We start from the raw sequence: 20,993 nt of genomic DNA on the forward strand, positions 1-20,993 counted from the left end.
CAATGGCACCCTGTTGCCTCTCTTTCCAAGTGCAGGAAATTATGGGTTGATAAACCATGAAGGTCATTTCCCTTCAATGTATTTTCTCCCGTTCTTTCGTCGGTTCCTCTGAACTTCATATATATGTTTGAATGGTGCCTTTAGAATTAGTACCCATCCTGCAGCACATCCAGGCCATGCTCGGATGCAGGTTCCTACAGGGCACTGAACTAGGGGCCTGGTCCTACACCTTGGTTAAGTCTCTTCCATTTGCCCTGTCGTGTTACTTGACCAATAATTTGAAGGGGTGAGGTGATCTCAGTTATGAGATCTTTTTCCAAGTCCAAAATAATCCTCCCTGAAGATGGCATGGTTTTGCAAAAGTTGGCATTCTAAATGTGAAATAATAACTTGTGTGTATATCCATGTAGTCTTTCGTATCCTTGCTTCCCTGAGAAATTTGCCTCCTAATTGGATATAAATAATTGTTATCTGTTGGAAAAAGGAACGAGGTTAAAAACTTGGAGCTTAAGGGTGTTTCCAGTAGACAGCCTAGGAAGCCCAGCGCGGGGTGGTGGGGGCTGCCTTTTTACACTCTGCCCAAGCTCAGGCGAACCTGGGTTTCTTGTAAGAAAGAGTGGTGTGGAGATCTGAGACTGTGCCAGGAAACACACAAAGCTACACCTGGAATATAGACTCCTTGCTACCCTTCTTCTTGAAAGAATTTTCTACCAACTGCTCTTTTAGTAGGTAAAGAGGGAGGGTCTCTCAGGACTGGGAGGGGTGGCTGACCTTTTGAATTCGCACTGTAGAGATTTAATTAAGTAGAGAGTAAATGAGTGGAGAATTAGGTGACGGAAATTGGGTGAATAAAAGTACACAAACTTAATTATTTAAGTATATTTAGTTTGGCTTTGTTTATTGTCTGCAAAGACCATCCATCACAGATGCCCTTTCTTTTCCAATTAATAAAAAATTGACATTGACACAGAACTTTGCAGTGTGCAAGGCCATTTCAAATCTCATTGAGTCATTGCAACAATAGTTCAAGAAAGTTATCTTTGTCACCTTTTTACAGAAGTGAACGCTGAGCAGCGGAGAAGTTAAGTACCTTCTACAGAATCATTCATTCCAGGAAGTGATGAGCCTGGAACCCACTTCTGTCAAAGCCTATTCATCTGATTTTAACTTGTTCCGTGCAGGGTCTGTTATTTCCACGGTCATGGTTACTAAATCCTTCTCAGAGTGATTTTTTTTCTAGTGTTGGCAGGGAAATTGGTGGGAGGAAAGAGAATGTAGTGGATTTTTCACTTTGGGAAAACTTTTTGTGTGTTTTTGTAACAGCCAAGTGTGGAATGAAACAAGAGAAGCTGCAGGTGGGTGTCCAGAGCGGGGTGGGGGGATGTATCCATGAGGTTGTGGGGTCAGCTCCATCCACCCACGGCACCCCCAAAACCCATCTTGGACCTCCCAGAAGCCCCTGTGGGGAAGGATTGTGTTTTCTGGCATCTTTTCTGTGCTGGGCTTCACTTAAATGCCCCTCCCTGGACTCACTTCCAGCCTCTGCTCCCTGGTCAGTGATCACCCAGCACCAGGCACCTCGGTGTCCACCCCCTGTCTTACCTCATTGCAGTGACTGGTATGTCCCTCCCTCCCCAGACGCCTGTATCTGTTCTCGTCACTTACAGATATTTTCTCCCATCCTGTAGGCTGTCTTTTCATTCTGTTGTTGGTTTCCTTTGTTGTGCAAAAGCTTATCAGTTTGATTAGGTCCTGTTTGTTGATTTTCGCTTTAATTTCTGTTGCCTTGGAAGACTGCTCTAGGAGAACATTGCTACAATTTGTGTCAGAGAATATTTTGCCTGTGTTTTCTTCTAGGGCATTTATGGTGTCCTGTCCTGTGTTTAAGTCTTTAAGCCATTTTGAGTTTATTTATGTCTATGATGAGAGGGAGTGTTCTAACTTCATTGGTTTACCCGCTGCTTTCCAGCTTTCCCAACACTTGCCAAAGAGACTGTCTTTTCTCCATTGTATATTCTTGCCTCCTTTGTTGAAGATTACCAGCCATAGGTATGTGGGTTCATTTCTGGGCTCTCTGTTCTGTTCCATTGGTGCATATGTCTGTTTTTGTACCAATGCCATGCTGTTTTGATGACTGTAGCTCTGTAGTATTGTCTGAAGTCTGGGAGGGTTATTCCTCAAGCTTCATTCTTTTTCTTCAGGACTGCTTTGGCAATTCTGGGTCTTTTGTGATTCCGTATAAATTTTAGGATGATTTATTCTAGTTTGTTCTCCTCAGAGGTCTGCTCCTTGATGCCTGAACCAGGGTAGGGGGCCAATAAATGTTTGATGAATGGGCTTTTAGGGAAGAATAAAAATCCTAAGTTCCAGAATAAATGTTCTGTTATTTAGGGTGCTGTTTGAGTGAAAAAAAATAGTTTTAAGGTCAAGGGATACCTTTTATCTGATAGGCTAATAATTTCCTTGACATTGCACTGCCTGGTTCACATTTTGAACTTCTTAATGTCTTCATCCTCTTTTCTTGCTGAAACTTTTTTTCCACATGGGTCATAGGAGAGGGACTGATGTAATTACAAAAACAGAAACATAGTCGGATATTGTGATATGCTGACATTTGTGCCAAGTATAGAGAAAAGAGAGATGCAAACTGCCCCTCCCCCAGGAGTCCAGAGGGCCAAGTCCTACCCATGCCCATGAGTAACAGGGGTGAGATATCTTAAATGCAGAAGTAGACATGTTTAAAGGTGGTTCTGATGCAAGGGGGAGAGCTTCTATCTGCCTGGGAAGTCAGGGAAATAGCACCAAGCATGTGGGACTTCTAATTATGGGCACTGAAGTATGAGTAGGAGTTCACCGGGTAGCAAGGAGTGGAGTGGGGCCAGAATGGAAGAGCCCTCTGGGCAGAAGGAGCTTTGTGTGTAAAGGCAGGGGGCCAGGAAGCAATGCATCTATGGTTTTGCTGCTGTGCATATCCTAAATGTGAGGAGGGAGGCTGAAAAATTGAGCCAGGGCCTGATGATAACTGGCTTATGTAGCTTCCCATGGAGTAGATTTCTTTTTCTGTAGGTGATGAGTAATCACTGAGAAGTACTTAGTGAGGGCAATAATGTGATTGATTTGCCTGTTATGGGAGGAGGACCACTCTTTTGTTCCATGGAGGATGAATTGTGGGGTCTGTGGAGCTGGGTAGGAATGGAGGCTGCTATGAAGCTGTTAACAATAGTCCCAGAGGGAAACAGTGGATGCCTTACCCAGTAGGCTGCAGTGAAAGGGAGGGACAGATTGGAGATGTATTGAAAGATGTATCAATTACACATGAACATCAGCTGACTGTGTGGGTGGTGGAGTGGAGATGGCTCAGGACTGTCTGGCTCAGAGCACTGGATACCAGTCACCCAGTGGGGGCCACCTTGAACCCTCCCATACCAAAGACTTCAACAAAAAGGGCCCAGGGTACAGAAGAGTACCCTCACAGCAACCCTTGAGTATGCATTATTTTCCCTTTCTAAACAAAAGGAAACTTACCTAGCACTCAGAGATGTTAAGTCACTTAGCCAAGGCCACACAGCTCATCCCTGGCAAGACCAGGATTTGAATCCAGGTCTGCCCAGCTCGTGTCTCATGCTGTGAGGAGGTGCTGCACCTGTGGGAAGTGCCCTGAGTGGCAGAGCGCTGGCTGGGGAGGAGCCTCTGGCCAGGCTGGGTGGGCACCAAAGGAGAGGGGAGGGACCCCGTGGCTTTGCAGGGTAACTGCGGGAAGTGGACCTTTGTATTTCTAAAAGATATCAGCAACTTCAGCTTTATTATAGGCAGGGCAGAGGGAACCAGTGAAAAGAGAAGGTGTCTGTCCTCCATCTAGGGGATGTCTGTGGACTAAGAGGAGGGCTTTGGGGATTACAGGAGAGGGTTGGCCTGAGGAAAGAGGAAGCACCCCTCAACTTGGCCTTTGCTGAAGGAAACTCCAAAGGGAAGAGAAGAGGGAGGAGGAGAATGCTTTTATCATCACCGTGCTGAAACTTGTTGGCAAAGCTGATGGGGAGGATGTCAGCACAGAGTCAGGAAAATAATGGTGCAGCCGCCATGTCTTAAGGACCTGGGAGAGTCCCTGCACAGTGCTCACTCTGGGATGCTGATCTGAGAGGCTTGGAGGGCGGGTCTCCCAGAGGCTCACCTCCTGACTGTCTAGCTGCTGATGCCTCGTGAGGCTGACTCCCTTCAGTTCCCCTCCAGGTGCTGCTCTCCTGGGTCCTGGACCTTCACTGGGGCAGAGAGAAAAGACATGTACTTTATGGACTCGTGGACATAGAAAAAAATAAGCTGTGCTTACCAGAGTGGGGAAAGGGTTGGGGATGGATAGATAAGGAGTTGAAGATTAATAGAAACACACTGCCGTGTATAAAGTAGGTGAACAACAAGGTCCTACTGTATAGCACAGGGATCTATATTCAATCCCCTGTAATGAACTGTAATGGAAAAGAATGTGAAAAAAATATGTATGTATAACTGAATCTCTTTGCTATATACCTGAAACTAACATTGTCAATAGACTACACTTCAATAACAAATAATAATTTTTAAAAAAAGTAATGCATTTTAATTGCTAGAAAGCGGAGGTGTGAGAAAATAAAATCCCTCGTTTCACTGAGTGTAACATTTGTTTCTCCAGCATATCTTAGCAGTTACAAATATAACATGGGCACACTTAACTCATTCACTTGTAGTTTTTTTAAATTAATTAATTAATTAATATTTTCAAATTGAAGTACAATTGATTCACAATGTTGTGTTAGTTTCTAACGTACAGCCAGGTGATTCAGTTTTACCTACGTACAGATATATTCTTTTTCATATTCTTTCCCATTGTGGTTTATTATAAGATATTGAATATAGTTCCCTGTGCTGAACAGTAGGACCTTCTTGTGTATCTATTTTATATACAGTAGTTTGTATCTGCTCATCCCAAACTCCTGATTTATCCCTTCCCCACCCCATTTCCCCTTTGGTAAGCATAAGTTGGTTTTCTGTGTCTGCATTCACTTGAATTTTTAATTTGAAGTGTAATGCACAACTCATTCATTTCAAATAAAACACTCGGTAAGTTAGGGCATCACAATCTTAAGAGAGAAGTCTTGGAGTCCTTTCCTAGATGCAGCCTCTGGAAGGCATGGGCGGATTCTGTTGATGGAGGTTGGAAAGGCTAAATGTAGAGAAATTTTCTTCTTTGTGCACGAAGACGTGCTTGTGTCTGGAAGGAAGGCTGGGCCCCCAGTCACCATGCTGCCCACAGTGGGACCGCGTATTCCCTGCCTCTGTTCCTCACTCTGTACAGGGAGTTAGTTACAGGCATCTGTGCACCTATGTGATTAACTGTGAAGTATCTTGCTGTTTTCGTTTCAAATTATTTTTTCTCTTTTTTCAAGGGACTGTCTTTAGTTTCTACTGAATTTTCGTTTCCGCCCGCTGCTCAGTTTGGTCTCTTACACCGTGTTTGCATGTCTTATATCTTTTAAGCTGTTGATTAAATAAACAAGAAATACGATTCTGACAATCATTGCTAAGTATTATATTGAATTCAAAAGAGGCAATACTGTTTAATGTTACAGCTTATAAAAATGCTAAACTTAGTTTCAGGAAAGATGAAATTAATGTAATCTCAGAAATATACATAATTCGTTTGAAATGCCTCCCTCTCCCCCTGCACCCATCCTGTGTCAAAAGCAATGTCTGGACACGAACGGGCAAGGTTTCTGGGTGGCCATCAGGTGCTTTTAGTCCCCTGGCGGGAGTGATCAGAGGATGCCACGTCCATCCAGCTGGACCTTGGGGATGCCCTGTAAGCGTTTCCTGGAGCACAGTGCTGCTGTTCCACTCCCAGCCGTGGAGTGACCTGGCTCTCTGATCTTTTGCTTAGGAACCCTGGAGCACACAGCACATCCCAGCGCTCTTCTCAGCCTTCTGTGGCCTCATGGTTGCACTCTCCTATCATCTGAGCAGACAGAGCAGCGACCCCTCTGTTCTCCTGTGAGTAGCACACACAGACACACACACACACACACACACACACACACACACACACACACACACACACAGCTGTTCGTGGGTCCTGCAGCCTCGCTCTCTCACCAAGTACTCATCATGGTGGTTGGACTGTTTCTCTGTTTAACTTGTCACTGGGCAATGGGGGAGAAATGCAGGACTAACCAGAATCTAATGAAAACCAGGGGTCATTGTCTAGGGAACATTTAACCTTTGCTCTGATGCTTTCAGATTAAAACTCACAATGCCAGCAACAGATGGCCACAGCACCAAAGCACTGCTTTCGACTTCCCCTTGGTGAGCTCTGTGAGAAACACCAACTACAGCAAGTGCTGTCTCCTGGTCCACCAAGCCGCATCACTGCCTTTATACCAGGCAGCTCCCCTGGGGGGACCAAGACTTTCTTCTGCTCTGTTCTTTTTTGTTCTCAGTATGGCCAGTGCCTTCTGGGTTTAAACTGAAGTCTGTGCCAAAGTTCTAAAATGTATTTGATAATCACCCTTAGTCATTTGAAAATATACTTTCCAACTTTCTATATATTTGTATCTTTTAAGTCTTTGATAAAATATCCACTTTGGAACGGAAAACCCTTTGTGTGATGCCAAAGTTGCAGATATCAGTCGATCAATCCAGTCAAGTATCAATCGGCTCATGTAATTTGTCCAACCTTAGGGAAGATACTGACTTCAGAGAACTGTAACTGTTTGGGGCCCAGAAAAAAACATAATTTTAGGCTGCCAAGTGCAGGAAGATGGAAGGCATGGAAAAATGGGGAAAAGTTAAATATGATTTGTACAGATTTCCTCGTTAAACATTTTACCCTATGAGAATGAAGGTGAATGGGCTGGCTGAAGCAGAGAATCTTCATGATACAACGAATCCTCACGTGCATGGATGTAACAAGTTTCTCCGTGAGCCAGCTATTGACAGTGAGGGGTACCGATACTCCTGTGGTCCTTGATAGCTTTAATCAGGATGGAACTTGCAAATCCAGACATGGTCCTTGTGATCATTTGAACATGCACCTCTTTTTCTTTGTTATGAATTATTTAAAGGAGACAGTGCTAGCTTTGGCATCTGTGAGTGTGGGGGTCTCAGGTGAAGTTGTTTCCCTCAAACCTTGGAAGAGGCACATATTTTAAAAAGTAAAACCTGTGTGTTCTTCCATTTTCAGGTCCTTTATTCAATGCAGATTGTTTCATAAACTTTTACATCAAAATCTGGAAGAGTCGCCTGAAGACCCTCTCCCCAAGAAGATGAAAGATTCTGTGGTGAGACATTTGTGTTGTGTACCGTGTGCAAGGGCATCCCTTGACTCGGTGTGGACCAGGCCATTGAGCTGCCTGCTGGGTGTGGACCCTTTGAGCCTCTCGAAGGAGGATGCTGTGTCCACCTGCCACAGGTGCTCACTGGGTCCTCGGTTGATGCAGTTTGTCTGGATGTTCAGATGAACCACATTCAGACAATTCCACCTACTACTGGCCCCAAACAGTAGGCAGGATGTGCACGAATAAACGCTAGTCAGTTAAACATTCAGCCAAACTGCATCCCTGATGTGCCCCCCACAGGTTCCTCTCCACTTCTTCTGCCTCAGCCTCATGCTGAGCTCAGGCACTCTTTCTGGGGTCTTTTGGTTCAAGGTTGACATCAACACAGCCCTTGTGAGGGGCGCTTGGGCTTTGGACTGGGATGTTGAAGAAGGTGCCACCGTACTGGTTGGAGCACATGAGAGGGAGCGGAGGGAGGAAAAGAAAGAAGGAAGAAGAGAATGAAAGAGTGTGAAAGAATGATGCTGTTTCTCTGTTCACCAGGAAATGGCTTAGGGCAGTTTCAAACATCCTTTGAGCAGGTGAATCTCTTTGGTCTCAACTTCCAAACATTAATACTTTGAGAAGCAATGCTCGTGGATTACGTCATCTCCCATTCATTTTGAGTATTGAGTGTGGAGCAGTCCGATGTCTCTCAGTCATGCTTTTCCTGTGCTTTTTAGGATGACAGATCAAAGGAAAAGCAGTTCGTGGTTATTAACTGCAAACTCTTTGACCAGGAGCCATGTCTCACTGGGCTTGTTCTCCAGGGCAGCCAGTGCCTCACGCATAGTAGGTGGTCAGTACATTCCGTTGGATTTAGAGGAGTTAAATTGCAATCCACTGTCTCAAGACATGTGTGGGACTCATAGCCAACATGGTAACATTTTTGAGAGTTCATGCTCAGCCGTCTGTGCCTGTGGGCGTGGTTACAATCCGAGCTAAACCCAAGCATTAAGGCCTGTCACCAGAAGGCGTCAAAACAGAAATCACTTACTAAGAATAAGGGTATGGGTCATTAATTTAGTTTAGTTTAGTTTTTGCATTCCAGTTTTATTGAGATATAACTGACATTCAGCACTGTATAACTGCATCATTAATTTAAAAAGCTGAGATACACTGAAAAGTCAGGTGTGAGGGGAAGCTTCCAGGGCTGACGAGATGGCAGCTAATAAAGAAAGAAGACATTTGACACTCAAACGTGGCATCAACAGCCTGCTGTCTAATGTTTACACCAGGGGACTTACAAGGACAAGACCAAACTCACATTCCCAGATCAATTTCTGTAAAGCCATAGGGTGGCTGGACATCCACCCAAGAGTTTCACGTGGGTATCTGTGGAAAAAACTATCCCCCCGATATGACCCTTGATGAGGATGCCTTCTGATTTATTGCAGGAAAATAATGTATGACTGGCAATGAAGTCTGACAGGAAACCTCCCTAGCAGACCCTGACAGCATCACATTGGTGTGATTAACCTCAGTGGGTTAGGCGTTGCCTTACTTGGTTTTAATATACTTTGAAATGCTTCGTACAGTAGAGAGCACATCACTTGTAGGTGATTTAATATGACGTGTGTGTTCATTTCTCTGAAACGTCTTCTCATCTAATTATAATATTTCAGTGGTGCACTCAGGTTCAGCTTTCACAGTTTGACGTATAAAACCTTTGTGTCATGGTGCAAGTGTAAATTTTCCCTCCTTGCCTCTGATTTTATCTATGTCTCTCTCTGACCCTCTTATCCTCTTTCTCTCTCTCTCTTCTTTCATTTTAGTCTGCATAAGAAGCCCCTAGGGGCCCTCATTCGATCAGTTTTCCAGCCCTTCCTCCTGTTCTGATGTACTGGGTCTGGGGTAGGGTCTGGGGGTCTGCATATATATGAGACTGTCCACCCAGGTGGATTCTGTTCAGGTGACCCACAGACCCACCATTCAGGTGCTTTAAAGGACATTGATTTAGAAACAGAGGTACCTAGAGCTCCATCAGTGGGCTTGTCTCATATGAGTAACACAAGTTACACACACGTTTATTACCACAATTCAAGAGTTAATAAAAATTTAAACTTTCCACTAGGGCTTTGCCAGGTAAGTCTTTCTCTATATGTCTAATCAGCATGGTCTTTCCATTTTTACCTTCAATCATTTTCACCACTTTCCACACCCTTTTCATCACACTCAGATTTGTTACTTTCATTGTATGTAGAAACAAGAAACAAAGCTATCTAATTTTTATCTATATGATTTAAACAGCTTCTTTGCAACAATTGGTTGGGTCATCTAGATTTTTTCAAGCCCTGTGCTGTCTAAATCTGCTGGATGTGTAGTACTGGACCAGGACGTCTTAAGCTTCTTTTTAGAATTGGAGCATGAAGTGTTAATAAAATGCCACAGTGGATTTAAAGCTTTCAATGTACTAAGAACTAATATAGTTATTAGCTAAACATGCATGGATTCATCATTGAAATGGGCACCAAAGCATTAATCTTATTGAGTATTGTTTTAGAAGTTCTGGCTAGTGTTAAGCCCTGAAAGAGAAAAAAACATATGGATTACATTATTCTATCATATAGAATGCATAGAAAAGTTTATTAAAGTCGACTGTAATTAAGAAGAGAATTCATAAATACCACTGGAGACAAAAAAAAAATTTAGAAAATCAAGGGCAAGCTAACACATCAGAAACAGCCATAGAAGATGTAGTAGAAGCATGATTGAACTCACAATAGAAACAAGATGTCCGAATTGATAATGGGAATGATTTTAACAAGTAGTGTCAGAAATAAAGGAAACTAGCAGTCTATTAGAATGCAAACAAAGTTTTGAATAAGCAGTGATAAACAGACACAACCTGATTTTTGGATGGAAAGACTGAGATTTATTAAATGTCAATTCTTTCTAATAAATTTATAGGTTTAATATAGTTCAAAGCAGTTTCAAAGGAATTATATTCACAACTTGAGGAAATAATTCTAACATTCATTTAGAAGAACAGCAGTTAATAATAGCTTTAAAAAATCTGAAAAAAGAAGAATAAGAAGAGGAACTTAGCACTTTGAGGTTTAAGAGTACATTATAGAGATTGAGTAATCAGGACAAAATAGGAGTCTCATCCAAGATTAGAGAATGAGATTGATAAAACACAGAAAGGAGACAGATTACTTATATGGGTGTACTATGTGAAAATTAAATGTCACAATCAAGTATTGATTATTCAGTGTATGGTACTGAGGTAATTGTTTAGCAGTGGGAAGGAGAAAAGCATTTTGTGTACTAGTCCCTCACAAGACACCAGTGTAAGTCACAGAGAGAAAGACAGAGCAAATGAGACTTTTCAATCTCTGAAATTATGGCAGACTAAATTACTATAACCAAACTCTGCTGATTAAAACTGAAAACTCTGAATAAAAAGAAACTTTCTTAAATGTGACAGAAAACTGACAAAGTAATAAGGAATTACCAAGTCAAAATTTAAATGAACAAGGGATCCTGGACATCTGCCTAACCAGGGGACCCGGAGCCTCATTTTCAACCCTCAAATGGTGGGGAAGAGAAATGAACGCCCAAGCCCTCCCAGAGTGGGTGTCCAAGGGGACCATCTGCTCATCAAGCCAGGGCACTAGGGGACCCACTCTCAGCAGAAGGATGAATTGGAGGGAATCCATTCCATTCTCCTCAGTGCCAAGGGAATGCATGCAAACCCACTCCAGGGGTGAACTTAACAACAAAAGAATCATTAAAATGTTGTAGCTTTCCATGGACTTGCAGTAGCAGTCCTGACATCTGGATGGCACAGACTCCCTCAATTAATGAATATAGTTTAAAGTGGTCCCCAACTGAACCTCACAACAAAATAAACAAACAAAAAACTCCATGTGAATCCTCTCCAGAGGTTCCTTCCTCCTAGGTCTCCAAGTATTCCCAAAACCATTTTCCAAGAGATATGAGCAGCTTTCAGTAAAGAATTTAAAACTACACAGAGAAGCAAAGAACCAGCAAAAACAGGTTTGCAAATACTTCAGCTATTGGAACTATCAGGTACAGATTTTCAAACAACTATACTTACTATTTTTAAAGAAATAAAAGGCTTAAAAATCTATAGACAATAGAAGATATTTAAAATAATCCCATTTGTTTGAAAGAGAACCAAAAAGACCTTCTTAAACAAACAAACAAACAAAATAAAGCAGTTAAAGTAAACACACACACACACACACACACATATGCACAGATTAGATATCTCTGAAGAGAGAATTAGTAATTTGAAAGATAAAGACAGAAGAAAGTATCCAGAATGCAACACTGATAGACAAAAAATTAGGAGATATAAAACAGAGATGAATAGATGTGAAGGAAAGAGAAAGAAGATCTAACATATATCTAATCAGAATTCCAGGAAAAAAGGAGAGACTGAAGTCTAATGAATATTTGGTGAGATAATATCTGAGTATTTACCATAATTGATGGAAGATACTGATCTAGAGAGTTAAGAATTCTGGTGAATCACAAACAGAATAAATTAAAGAAGTATCGACACTGGACAAATCACAGTAAAACTGCAGTACACCAAAGACACAGACCGTTTTAAATTGGTTACACAAAATGAACAGATTACATTCAAGGGAATGACAAACCAAAATTGTCTTATCAAAAGCATAATAGAAGGCAGAAGCCAGTTGTTTTACATGCTTAAAGTTCTGGAAAGAAACTAACTGCCAAGCTCGAATTCTATGCCCAATGAAAAAATCTTTCCAGAATGAGGACAAAATAAAAATATTTTAGAAAAAAGCTGAGAGGCTCTCACTAAAGGCAATTGTGAAGGATAGCCTTCCATGGAAAGTGATCTCAGAAGATCTAATTTGCAAGAAAGCAATAGAAAAGAAAGTGGAGAATTCATTAGTAACTCTAAATAAATTTTACCTGTATAAAACCATAATGAGAGTGTATGGTTGTCTTAAAAAATATAAAGTAGTATTGAAATATGTGACTCCAATAACATACAAGTTTGAATGAGAAGAAAAATGGACTCCAAGACTTGAAAGTTCTTAGTAATGTCCAGGAGATGAATAAAAATACTGATTAAATTTAGACTTCGATAAGTTAAGTTTGCATGTTGGAATGTTTTGTGTAACTACTAAAGAAATAGAAACAGCACGTAAGTTCCAACCCTTTAAAGAAGGGAAAATGGAATGATAAAAAATAAAGTTCTTCATAAGTAACAGAATATAATAGGATTCCTCTGTCATGCTATACTTAAAAGTCAATTCTAGGTGAATTATACATCTAAATAGGAGTTGATGAACCCCTGAAGCACTTAGAATCATAATAAAGGAAATATCATTATGATATCAGGGTAGGAAAAAAATTTTGTTAACACAAAAATTCAAATTCATTAAAATTATGACCTTCAATTTATCAAATAATACCAAGAAGAGATTAAAAAAAAACAAGCCACAGAATGGGAAACAATTTTTAAAATTTGACATTTTTTGGTCCACTCAATTAGCACAGGATAAATTAATGATATTGCCAGTTGTGACAAGATAAGATCTCTTAGATATTTTTTGTGCTTATGTAAATTATTACAATCATCTGGTAAGGCATAATGTATCAAGAATTGTGAAATATTCATAACCTATGATATAGTAAATCTATTTGTCTTAGTTTTTCTGGAGAATTCATTAAAAATATGAAAAAAAAAGTTTAGGTGTATAAAGGTAATGATTACAACCTAATTCATTAGGGTGAAAAATGGAATGAAACCTAGTATCTAGCAATTAGAAACTGTTTGCAGTCAGTTTCATTCACTAAATTAATGCTTTGAGTGTCCACTATGGCATTGTTTGTGTATGTATGTTGTATGTGTGTGGCATCACAAGATGGAAAAATATTTAGCCATTAAGTGACTATTAGTAAGTCTATACTACAAAATTTATAATGCTTACAGGAGAAACTACTGTTGAAAAAGGTAGAAAATTATATGGACACTAAGATGAGACCTTTATGAAACATTTATAGAAAAGCCCACATACATCACAGTCACATCTAGAACTATGTTTCAGCATTCACAGGCAGAAACACTGGCCAGGAAAACACAGCAACCATCTCTCAGGTCCAGGTGCCTTTCAAGATTCCTATTAAAAAATATTTTTAAGAATAAAATTTTGGGAGCAAAATAATACGTGCTTTTTGGTGGCTGTAGGAAAAAAGGAAATCATTTCCTTTTAATTTTACTGGTATTATTTTCACCAATGTTAAGAGAATGGTCTTTGGTTTTATTAATTAGAACCAAGAGTAAAAAGCTCAGTAATTACCATTTGCCATCTCCTTTGGTGAACCTGTTTAGAACTTTTGCCCATGTGCAGCTAGGTATGGGGGTAGAGAAGAGTTGTTTGACTTATTATTGTATTGTAAAGATATTTATATATGATAGATAAAAGTTCTTTGTTGGATGTATGTTTTGCAAATGTTTTTTCCCAGTCTTTGGGTTGCCTTTGCATTCTAGAACAATGTCTTTTGGAGAACAAATGTTTTCAACTTTCATAAAGTTCAGTTTGTGGTTTTTTTTCTTTTACAGTTCTACTGTTTAGTGTCCTATTTAAGAAAGCTTTGCCAAACCCAAGGTCACTAAGATTTCCTCTTATCTTTCCCTTGAGAAATTTGATAGTTTAAATTAGCTTTATGATGCACATTGAGTTAATTTTTGTATGTGATGAGAGATAAGCATCAGTGAGTTTTTTGTTGTTGTTTTGTTTTCTTTTAGATGGCTATCCAACTGTTCCAAAAGTATCTGTTGAGAAATTTTTTCTTTACCTTATTTCAGGGAAAGGTGTCATTTTACTGTGATGCCTTTGTTTAAAATTAATTGACTAGTTATGTGTTGGTCTGTTTCTGGATCTTTTATTCTGTTCAGTTGATCTCCATGTATATTTTGTGCCATTACCATCAATACCTGATTACAGTAGCTTTGCACATACAATTTTTGAAGCCAGGTATTGAACTTTGTATCCAACTTTGTTCTTCCTTTTCAAAGTTGTTTTACCTAGTCTAGATCCATTGCATTTCCAAATACATTTTTGAATTAGCTTGCCAGTTTACTAAAAAAAAAGTCCTGTTAGGATGATTAAGATTGAATTGAATGTATAAATCAATTTGGTAAGAATTGACTCCTTAACAATATTGAATCTTCAAATCCATGAACATTGTATATCTTTCCATTTATTTCTTTAGTTCCTCTCAGCAATTTTTTGCAGTTTTTCATATGTAGGTCTCACATATTTTTATCAGATTTATCCCTGAATATTTCATATTTTTGATGCCATAGTAAATGATATTTTAAAAATTAAGTGCTTAAAAAATGCTCAACATCATTAGCCATTGGGAAATGCAGATGAGAACCATAATTAGAGACCACTACATCAAGGTTTCTTGACCTCACACTATTGGCACTCTGTGCTTGATAATTCTCTGTTGTTAAGTATTATCCTGTTGCATTGTAGGATATTTTTAGCTGTGTCCCTGGCCTCCACCCATCAGATGCTCATATCACTCCTTTTTATTACCTGAAAAATGTCCCCAGGTATTGCCAAATGTCCCATGGGAGGTAAAATTGTCCCCAGTTGAGAACCACTGCACTACACAGCCACTGGGATGGCTAAAATGAAAAATACTGGCTACACTAAGTGCTGACAAAGATATGAAGCAACTGGAATCCTCCAGACTGTCAGTGAGAATGTGAAATGGTTACAGAAACTTTGGAGGATTACATGGCAGCTTCTTAAAGTGTTGAGGCTAAAACCACCATGGGATCCAAACATTCATTCTATCAATAGGTCTTGACACAAGATGAATGAAAGCACATGTCCCAAGACATGTCCTTGAATATTCATAGTAGTTTTATTTATAATAGTCCCAAACTGGGAACAACTCATATGTCTATCCACAGGTGAATGGATTAATACATTGTGGTATGTCCATACAAAGGAATATTACACAGCAAAGAAAAGGAGTGGAATGTTGATACAGACAACACATGGATTAAGCTTAGAATAATTATGCTGAGTGAGAGAAGCCAGACTCCCCCCCCCCAAAAAAAAACCCATAGTCTACAATCCCATTTTATAATATTCTAGGAAATGAAAACAGGCTTGTGATGGAGCCAGACATTGCTCGCCTGAGGAGAGTGAGGAGGGAAGGAGATTAAACTAGAAAAGGCAGGGGAGGAAATTTTGGAGGGTATGATGAATATACTAATTATCTTAATTATGATTATTGTTTCATGGGGCTATGCATATGTCAAAACCCATCAAATTGTACACCATATATTTTTCTATACACACATATACACATGCAGGGTTTTTATGTATCAATTATATCTCAATAGGGCTGTTTAAAATTACAGTAAAGAAAAGAAATGGGAGGAAAGAACATTTTAATCAATAGAAGCTATATAAATGTTTGTATTTATAAGGGATACTCATGACTGACAGAAGTCAGTGAACTTCTTGTATGTCATCCAACTGTGGAAAAAAATTAACAATAACCTGAGCTCATTTATCCTCTTGCTTTAAGAAACCTGGAAATGCAACCCTCCCCACCCCAGCACTTGGCCTGGTTGCCCACTGTTTTGCCTTTAAATAGGGATGATTGGTCAATTAAATATGATACAATTTTAAGTTAGAATGTTTGGGGAAAATATATCTTCCTTTTGGAGAAGCATTCAGCAATTTTTAAATGACATAAATCACGTCAATGAAAAATAGGAGATAAAATTTAACGTGTCTCCATAGCCTAAAGATGCAGGGAATTAAGAGGACTTTCCTCTGGGAAGGTGTGGCCTTTTGTTAAGTGTTTGGAATGAAGGGAGATAACTGGATTTTTGCTGTTTATTAACAGTAAATTTTTGAGAAAACTTCTGATCACAAAAATTTTATAGATTCAAACCACAGGTTTTGTGACTGACTTCCTTACGCAGTCTTGTCCCCAGCCTTAGCCCCAGAGCTGAAAGGAAGAAGAGGAACTTAGGCTGAGTGCCCATAAGGTGCCCGTCATTTTATGTACCTTGTCTGATTTAGTTTTCACAACTCTTATCAGATGGAGGGAGGGGTTCCTCCTTACCCAGGTACTCATTCCCCGAGTCCTCGTTGTGATAAGGTTATTCGAGGGAACAAAAGTCACCCAAACATGAAAATAACCCACTGACCTCTTACAGAATGAGTCGCCACACAAACTTGCCTTCTGCTTAACACTAAGGTTTATCCCTAATAGCGTGCCAAGGTCTTAGGCTCTTTTTGTTTGGCAAGATAAAACTGCGGACAAAGCCCACTGTGAACAAGCATGTGGGGGAATGGGAATTTTGCTGTGCTGCTTTCTGGTAACAGTGGGTATTTGTGTAACCTCTGGATGGTAGTTTGGCAATTGGTCTGGGAAATGTGAAATGCGCGTTCCCATGGCCCCACTTCTAGGACTTTGCCCTGAAGTCCACACTCTCTAGTGGGAGGAGATAACTGAGCAGGAAGTTCAATTGTTTCAACTGTTTTCACAAAGTGGAAACTGTTGCAAACAGTCGTTTAAGATAGAAAAATGTGAACATCAAAAGATTTCAGAAGACATATTTTTAAAATGCAACCTTCTGTGTGATTGTGATGTGGTGTAATGTCAAATGCAAACGGAGGGATGTCAACCCATAATATTGTACAATTGTCTCAGAAAAATCATGTTTTAAAAAATCCCTAATGTGATTGGGTCTTTTGCTCAGTCTAAGTACTGCATGGCTGCGGTTGGAACCTCAAATTTTTTTCTGATGTTCTCTATTGTGCTAAAATACATATAGAATAAATTTTTTTTCTGTATTGACTATTAAAATGTTTTCATAGATTCAGAATTAAAAACCAATGGTGTTTCCCTGCTCAAAAATCAGATTACCATTACTAAGAATAAATCTGGAATTGCATTTGGTTTGTCACTTTCCCTCCCATATTCAATACTCCTATGGGAGTTGTAAACTTTTGAGATAGAAGATTCAAAACAACTTTTGCAGTAACTGATACATTGATGTTGAGAATGTATCTCTTCACTGTATTATTGATTGCCCCAACAAAGGCTTGTTGCTTTTTCATCAGATGGTTCTGATCATTTTTCAAGTTGCCCTCCTGATTTCTTTCTGTCACTTTGGATGTCAGTTCAGTCAGAAAGCCAGCAGCATGCCTTGCAAGAAGCTCCACCTTTTAATTTAAGAAAGACAAGAAAAGAAAAAGGTGGGGAGGGGATGTAGGTAAACAGATATATAGCTTGTAGAAAAAGAAAAAGAGAGAGGATGTAAGGAAACAAAAGGTGTGTATTCTGTATGATTTTCTGACAGATAACATTCAAAACAATGACTTAAGAGGCATAAATCCTTTTTGAGATGATACATTGATAATATTTACATTGATGAGTTCAGAGTTTTCAGGTAACAGAGTGATACCTTAAACTGTTCGTGTCTGTATGGCATGTTGGTGTACTGCAGCTAGCTGGCCTCTGCAGAAAGAAAAACTCTGATGGTCCCTTAATGTCCCCTTTAGCTCTATGAGTCAGTGGTACTGTACCCTAACAGTGCTAACAGGCCATTCTCCACGTACCTGCAGTGTTAGTAACATTCTTTGGTCTAACTTTCTTTGTTTGCCCTGATGCCTGCTCACACCACAATTCTGTGTGATGGAAAATGCTTAGCAAGTTACCGACATTTCATTTCCTGTGTATGTGTGCGTGATACCTAGATATTTAAATTATTTGGAAATGGCCTTTACCCAGTTTGACTGGTAAGTTAAAATGGAAAATCTTTCCTGGGCCAAATAAATGTGTGAGAGGCCTCTGTTTGGCCTCCCCAGGCTGTGTGCACGTTAAAATGCAAGCTATGCTGGAGCCAACTCTAGATTATTAGTGCTTCATCCTTGTTTATCAGACACGGGCATCTTGCAGCTGATCTGGGTTTGCAGAGAAGACCCTTAATGCCTCTTGCATGTACAGAAAACCTTTCTTCTTGCCCTCGGCATCTCTGCTTCCCCCTCCTCTTTCCCCAGTTTCCTTGATACTCCCCAAGCAGGAGGTAGTGAACGGTCCGTCCAGTGTGTCCCTTTGGGAAGATATCAAGTGAGTGATGGGATGAAGGTGTAGTGTCTCCAGGGTCAAATCCTGTCACCTGGTTTCCCTGGTGACACAGAATAAAGGGAAACGCAGAAGAGCAAAGTCTACAGTGGTTTTCTCTTTCCAGAAGGACGTCTTGAAATCAGATCTGCTCATCTGCTCGGTGGCTGCGGTCCTGTCGTTTGCAGTCAGCGCCAGCACTGTGTTCCTGTCCCTGCGAGTACGTATCCGCTTGGCTTTGCAGTCTCCCCACCTCGTTCTCAGGGGTAACAGAGCCCGGGCTAGTGGGACCAAAGGAAGAACAGAAAAGGCCAGTTGAGGGGTTGAAGCAATATATCCACGTGTGTTAAGAGTTTTGTCCAAGACGAGGTTTGGTCCACGTCACAGATTTGGTGCAGTTGTTTCCTCCGTTCTGTTTCCCCATGTGAGGAGTTGTTTTGTTTGCAAGAATAAGAGCACATCTCGTGGAATCTGCCTTGAGGACGGTCAGCAGCGAGAAGACAGGCTCACGGTGCACTTCTCCAAGCGAGACGGAGGTCTGAGAGCCAAGACGATGATTGGAACAGAATTTTCAGCTGGAAAAATGAAAGTAGAGAGCTCAGGGTTCTTACAGAGAGTTGCTGCCTTCCTTTGCTTTCAATGAGGACAAGTCTGTTAGCGAAATGGACTCTTCTTTTAAGAAAAATAAACAAGAAGAAGGGTTTCGATGGGCAGAATGTCTCAGCCTCTTCTCCACCCCATCCTGGTGGTAACTCAACACAGAGATCAGTTTCATGTGATGTGCAAGAAATTTTCAGAGGCCTGAAACAAGAACTGAGTTTGGTGGGCATAGGATATATAGCTCAGTAGTGGAGCGCGTGCTTAGCATGAGTGAGGTCCTGGGTTCAATCCCCAGTACCCCCACTCAAAAACAAAAAAACAAAAAAGAAAGAAAAAAAAAAAACCCTGAGTTGGGCCATCTGTCCTTTAAGAGGAGCAGGGTAAGGAGCAGAGTGTTATGTCCTGTTCCCGGGCATCCCTCCCCAGCCCCCCAGCCTTCAAGCCGCATAACGAATCTCCCCCTCTTTTGCTGCAGCCATTTCTCAGCATCGTGCTGTTCGCCCTGGCCGGCGCGGTGGGATTTGTAACCCATTACGTGCTCCCCCAGCTCCGCAAGCACCACCCGTGGATGTGGATTTCACACCCCGTCCTTAAAAACAAAGAGTATCAGCAGCGGGAAGTGACAGGTGAGTCAGATATCGCTCGTGACAAATGTAACGTAGCAGTAGGCGCCTTTTAAACCGAGGGTGTGCACGGCAACCTAAATGCACTTAATGCCACCAAACTGCACACTTAAACATGGTGACAATGGTAGGTGCTACTTTATGTATATTTCACTATAATTAAAAAATGAGCGTGTGTGTGCCTTGGAGTATACAGTATTGTCCCCAGAACAAGGAAGTTGAAGTGGGGCGAATTAGAAGTATGTTTTATGAAAATAATCAGTTATTATTATGGGTGAGGAAAAATTAATTTACATCACTCAGACCTAAAGGTTATGCTGCTCCGGCTTCAGCTGACCAGGGACCAGGAAAAGCATCACTTGACCACCCTTTCATCTGCCGCAAAACCGGGAGGGGGGTGTAGCAGAGACTGACCTTTGAATTTTGAGCCCTGAGCCCTTGAATTTTGTTGAGCTCACCTCAAACTAAACCCACACCTAGACCTACACTTGACCAACGTAGCCATTCCCCGGGCCATCTCTGGCCACCAATCAGATAACAGCCGGGTAATTCTGACAGTGTTTCAGCTTCTTAAAAAAAAAACCAACTCAGAGATTTCTCTGTTGGGTCTCCCCATGCTCTGTGATTGAGCAGATGGCAGAAGGATTGATTCATTTTCCATTTTCAGACGCATCGGTCACAGTTGGTAGCTATGGTTTATAAAACTAGCTCATGGTGTTAGCTCTGCACAGAACCGTCTAGCCTACTGTTCTTTCTCCGTCAATAAACCAGCTACCTAGTCATCTCCATCTCTAGGCGCGAGGGTTCGTGAGTGGCACCAAGGTTTGCTAACTCTTGGGAACACGCTGGACCCAGCCAGGTGTGTCATCCGTAACTTCAGTAAACTAGCATGACGAAAGAAAACAAGTAGGGGAATAATAATAATAAATAAAAAGCACAAAGAAGCAAAAGAATCATTTATGGCGCTGCCAAGAATAGAGTGCTTTTTTTGAGGAACATGTCAGGGTGGGTACAAGGAGCTGCCTTCACTTGAAACAAAGCAGGAAAACGGGATCGCTTAAAGGAGAAATAGAGCCTGCGGGACCTCTCGCCAGCATGGGGTCTAGAAAGTGGCGGAAGGGAATTCAGTCTTACTCTTCCCACCTGCCATCCCAGGGGCTCACCGGGGATCAAGCTGCGCTTGATTTTGGGTGCTACTTAATGCAAATTACTCCTGGTATTATAAAACCTGAAGGGAGACAGGCTGAGAGCTGGCAGAGTTGATAATGCCCAGTTTATTTTCCACTTAGAAAGGCCCATCCAGACA

At 40.9% G+C, this 20,993-nt stretch overlaps 1 protein-coding gene across 1 annotated transcript in view; it reads left to right on the forward strand.

The window, feature by feature from the left end:
- LOC102536615 (pecanex 2) overlaps positions 1-20,993 on the forward strand; it is a 236,173-nt gene that overhangs the window by 81,876 nt on the left and 133,304 nt on the right. Inside the window, exons 15-18 of the mRNA XM_072972392.1 lie at positions 5,912-6,021; positions 7,211-7,307; positions 18,592-18,684; positions 19,540-19,690. Of these exons, the coding sequence (XP_072828493.1) occupies positions 5,912-6,021; positions 7,211-7,307; positions 18,592-18,684; positions 19,540-19,690 (451 nt within the window). The remainder of the gene's footprint in view (positions 1-5,911; positions 6,022-7,210; positions 7,308-18,591; positions 18,685-19,539; positions 19,691-20,993) is intronic.

Source organism: Vicugna pacos, chromosome 11, assembly GCF_048564905.1.
Source record: "Vicugna pacos chromosome 11, VicPac4, whole genome shotgun sequence".
NCBI lineage: Eukaryota > Metazoa > Chordata > Mammalia > Artiodactyla > Camelidae > Vicugna > Vicugna pacos.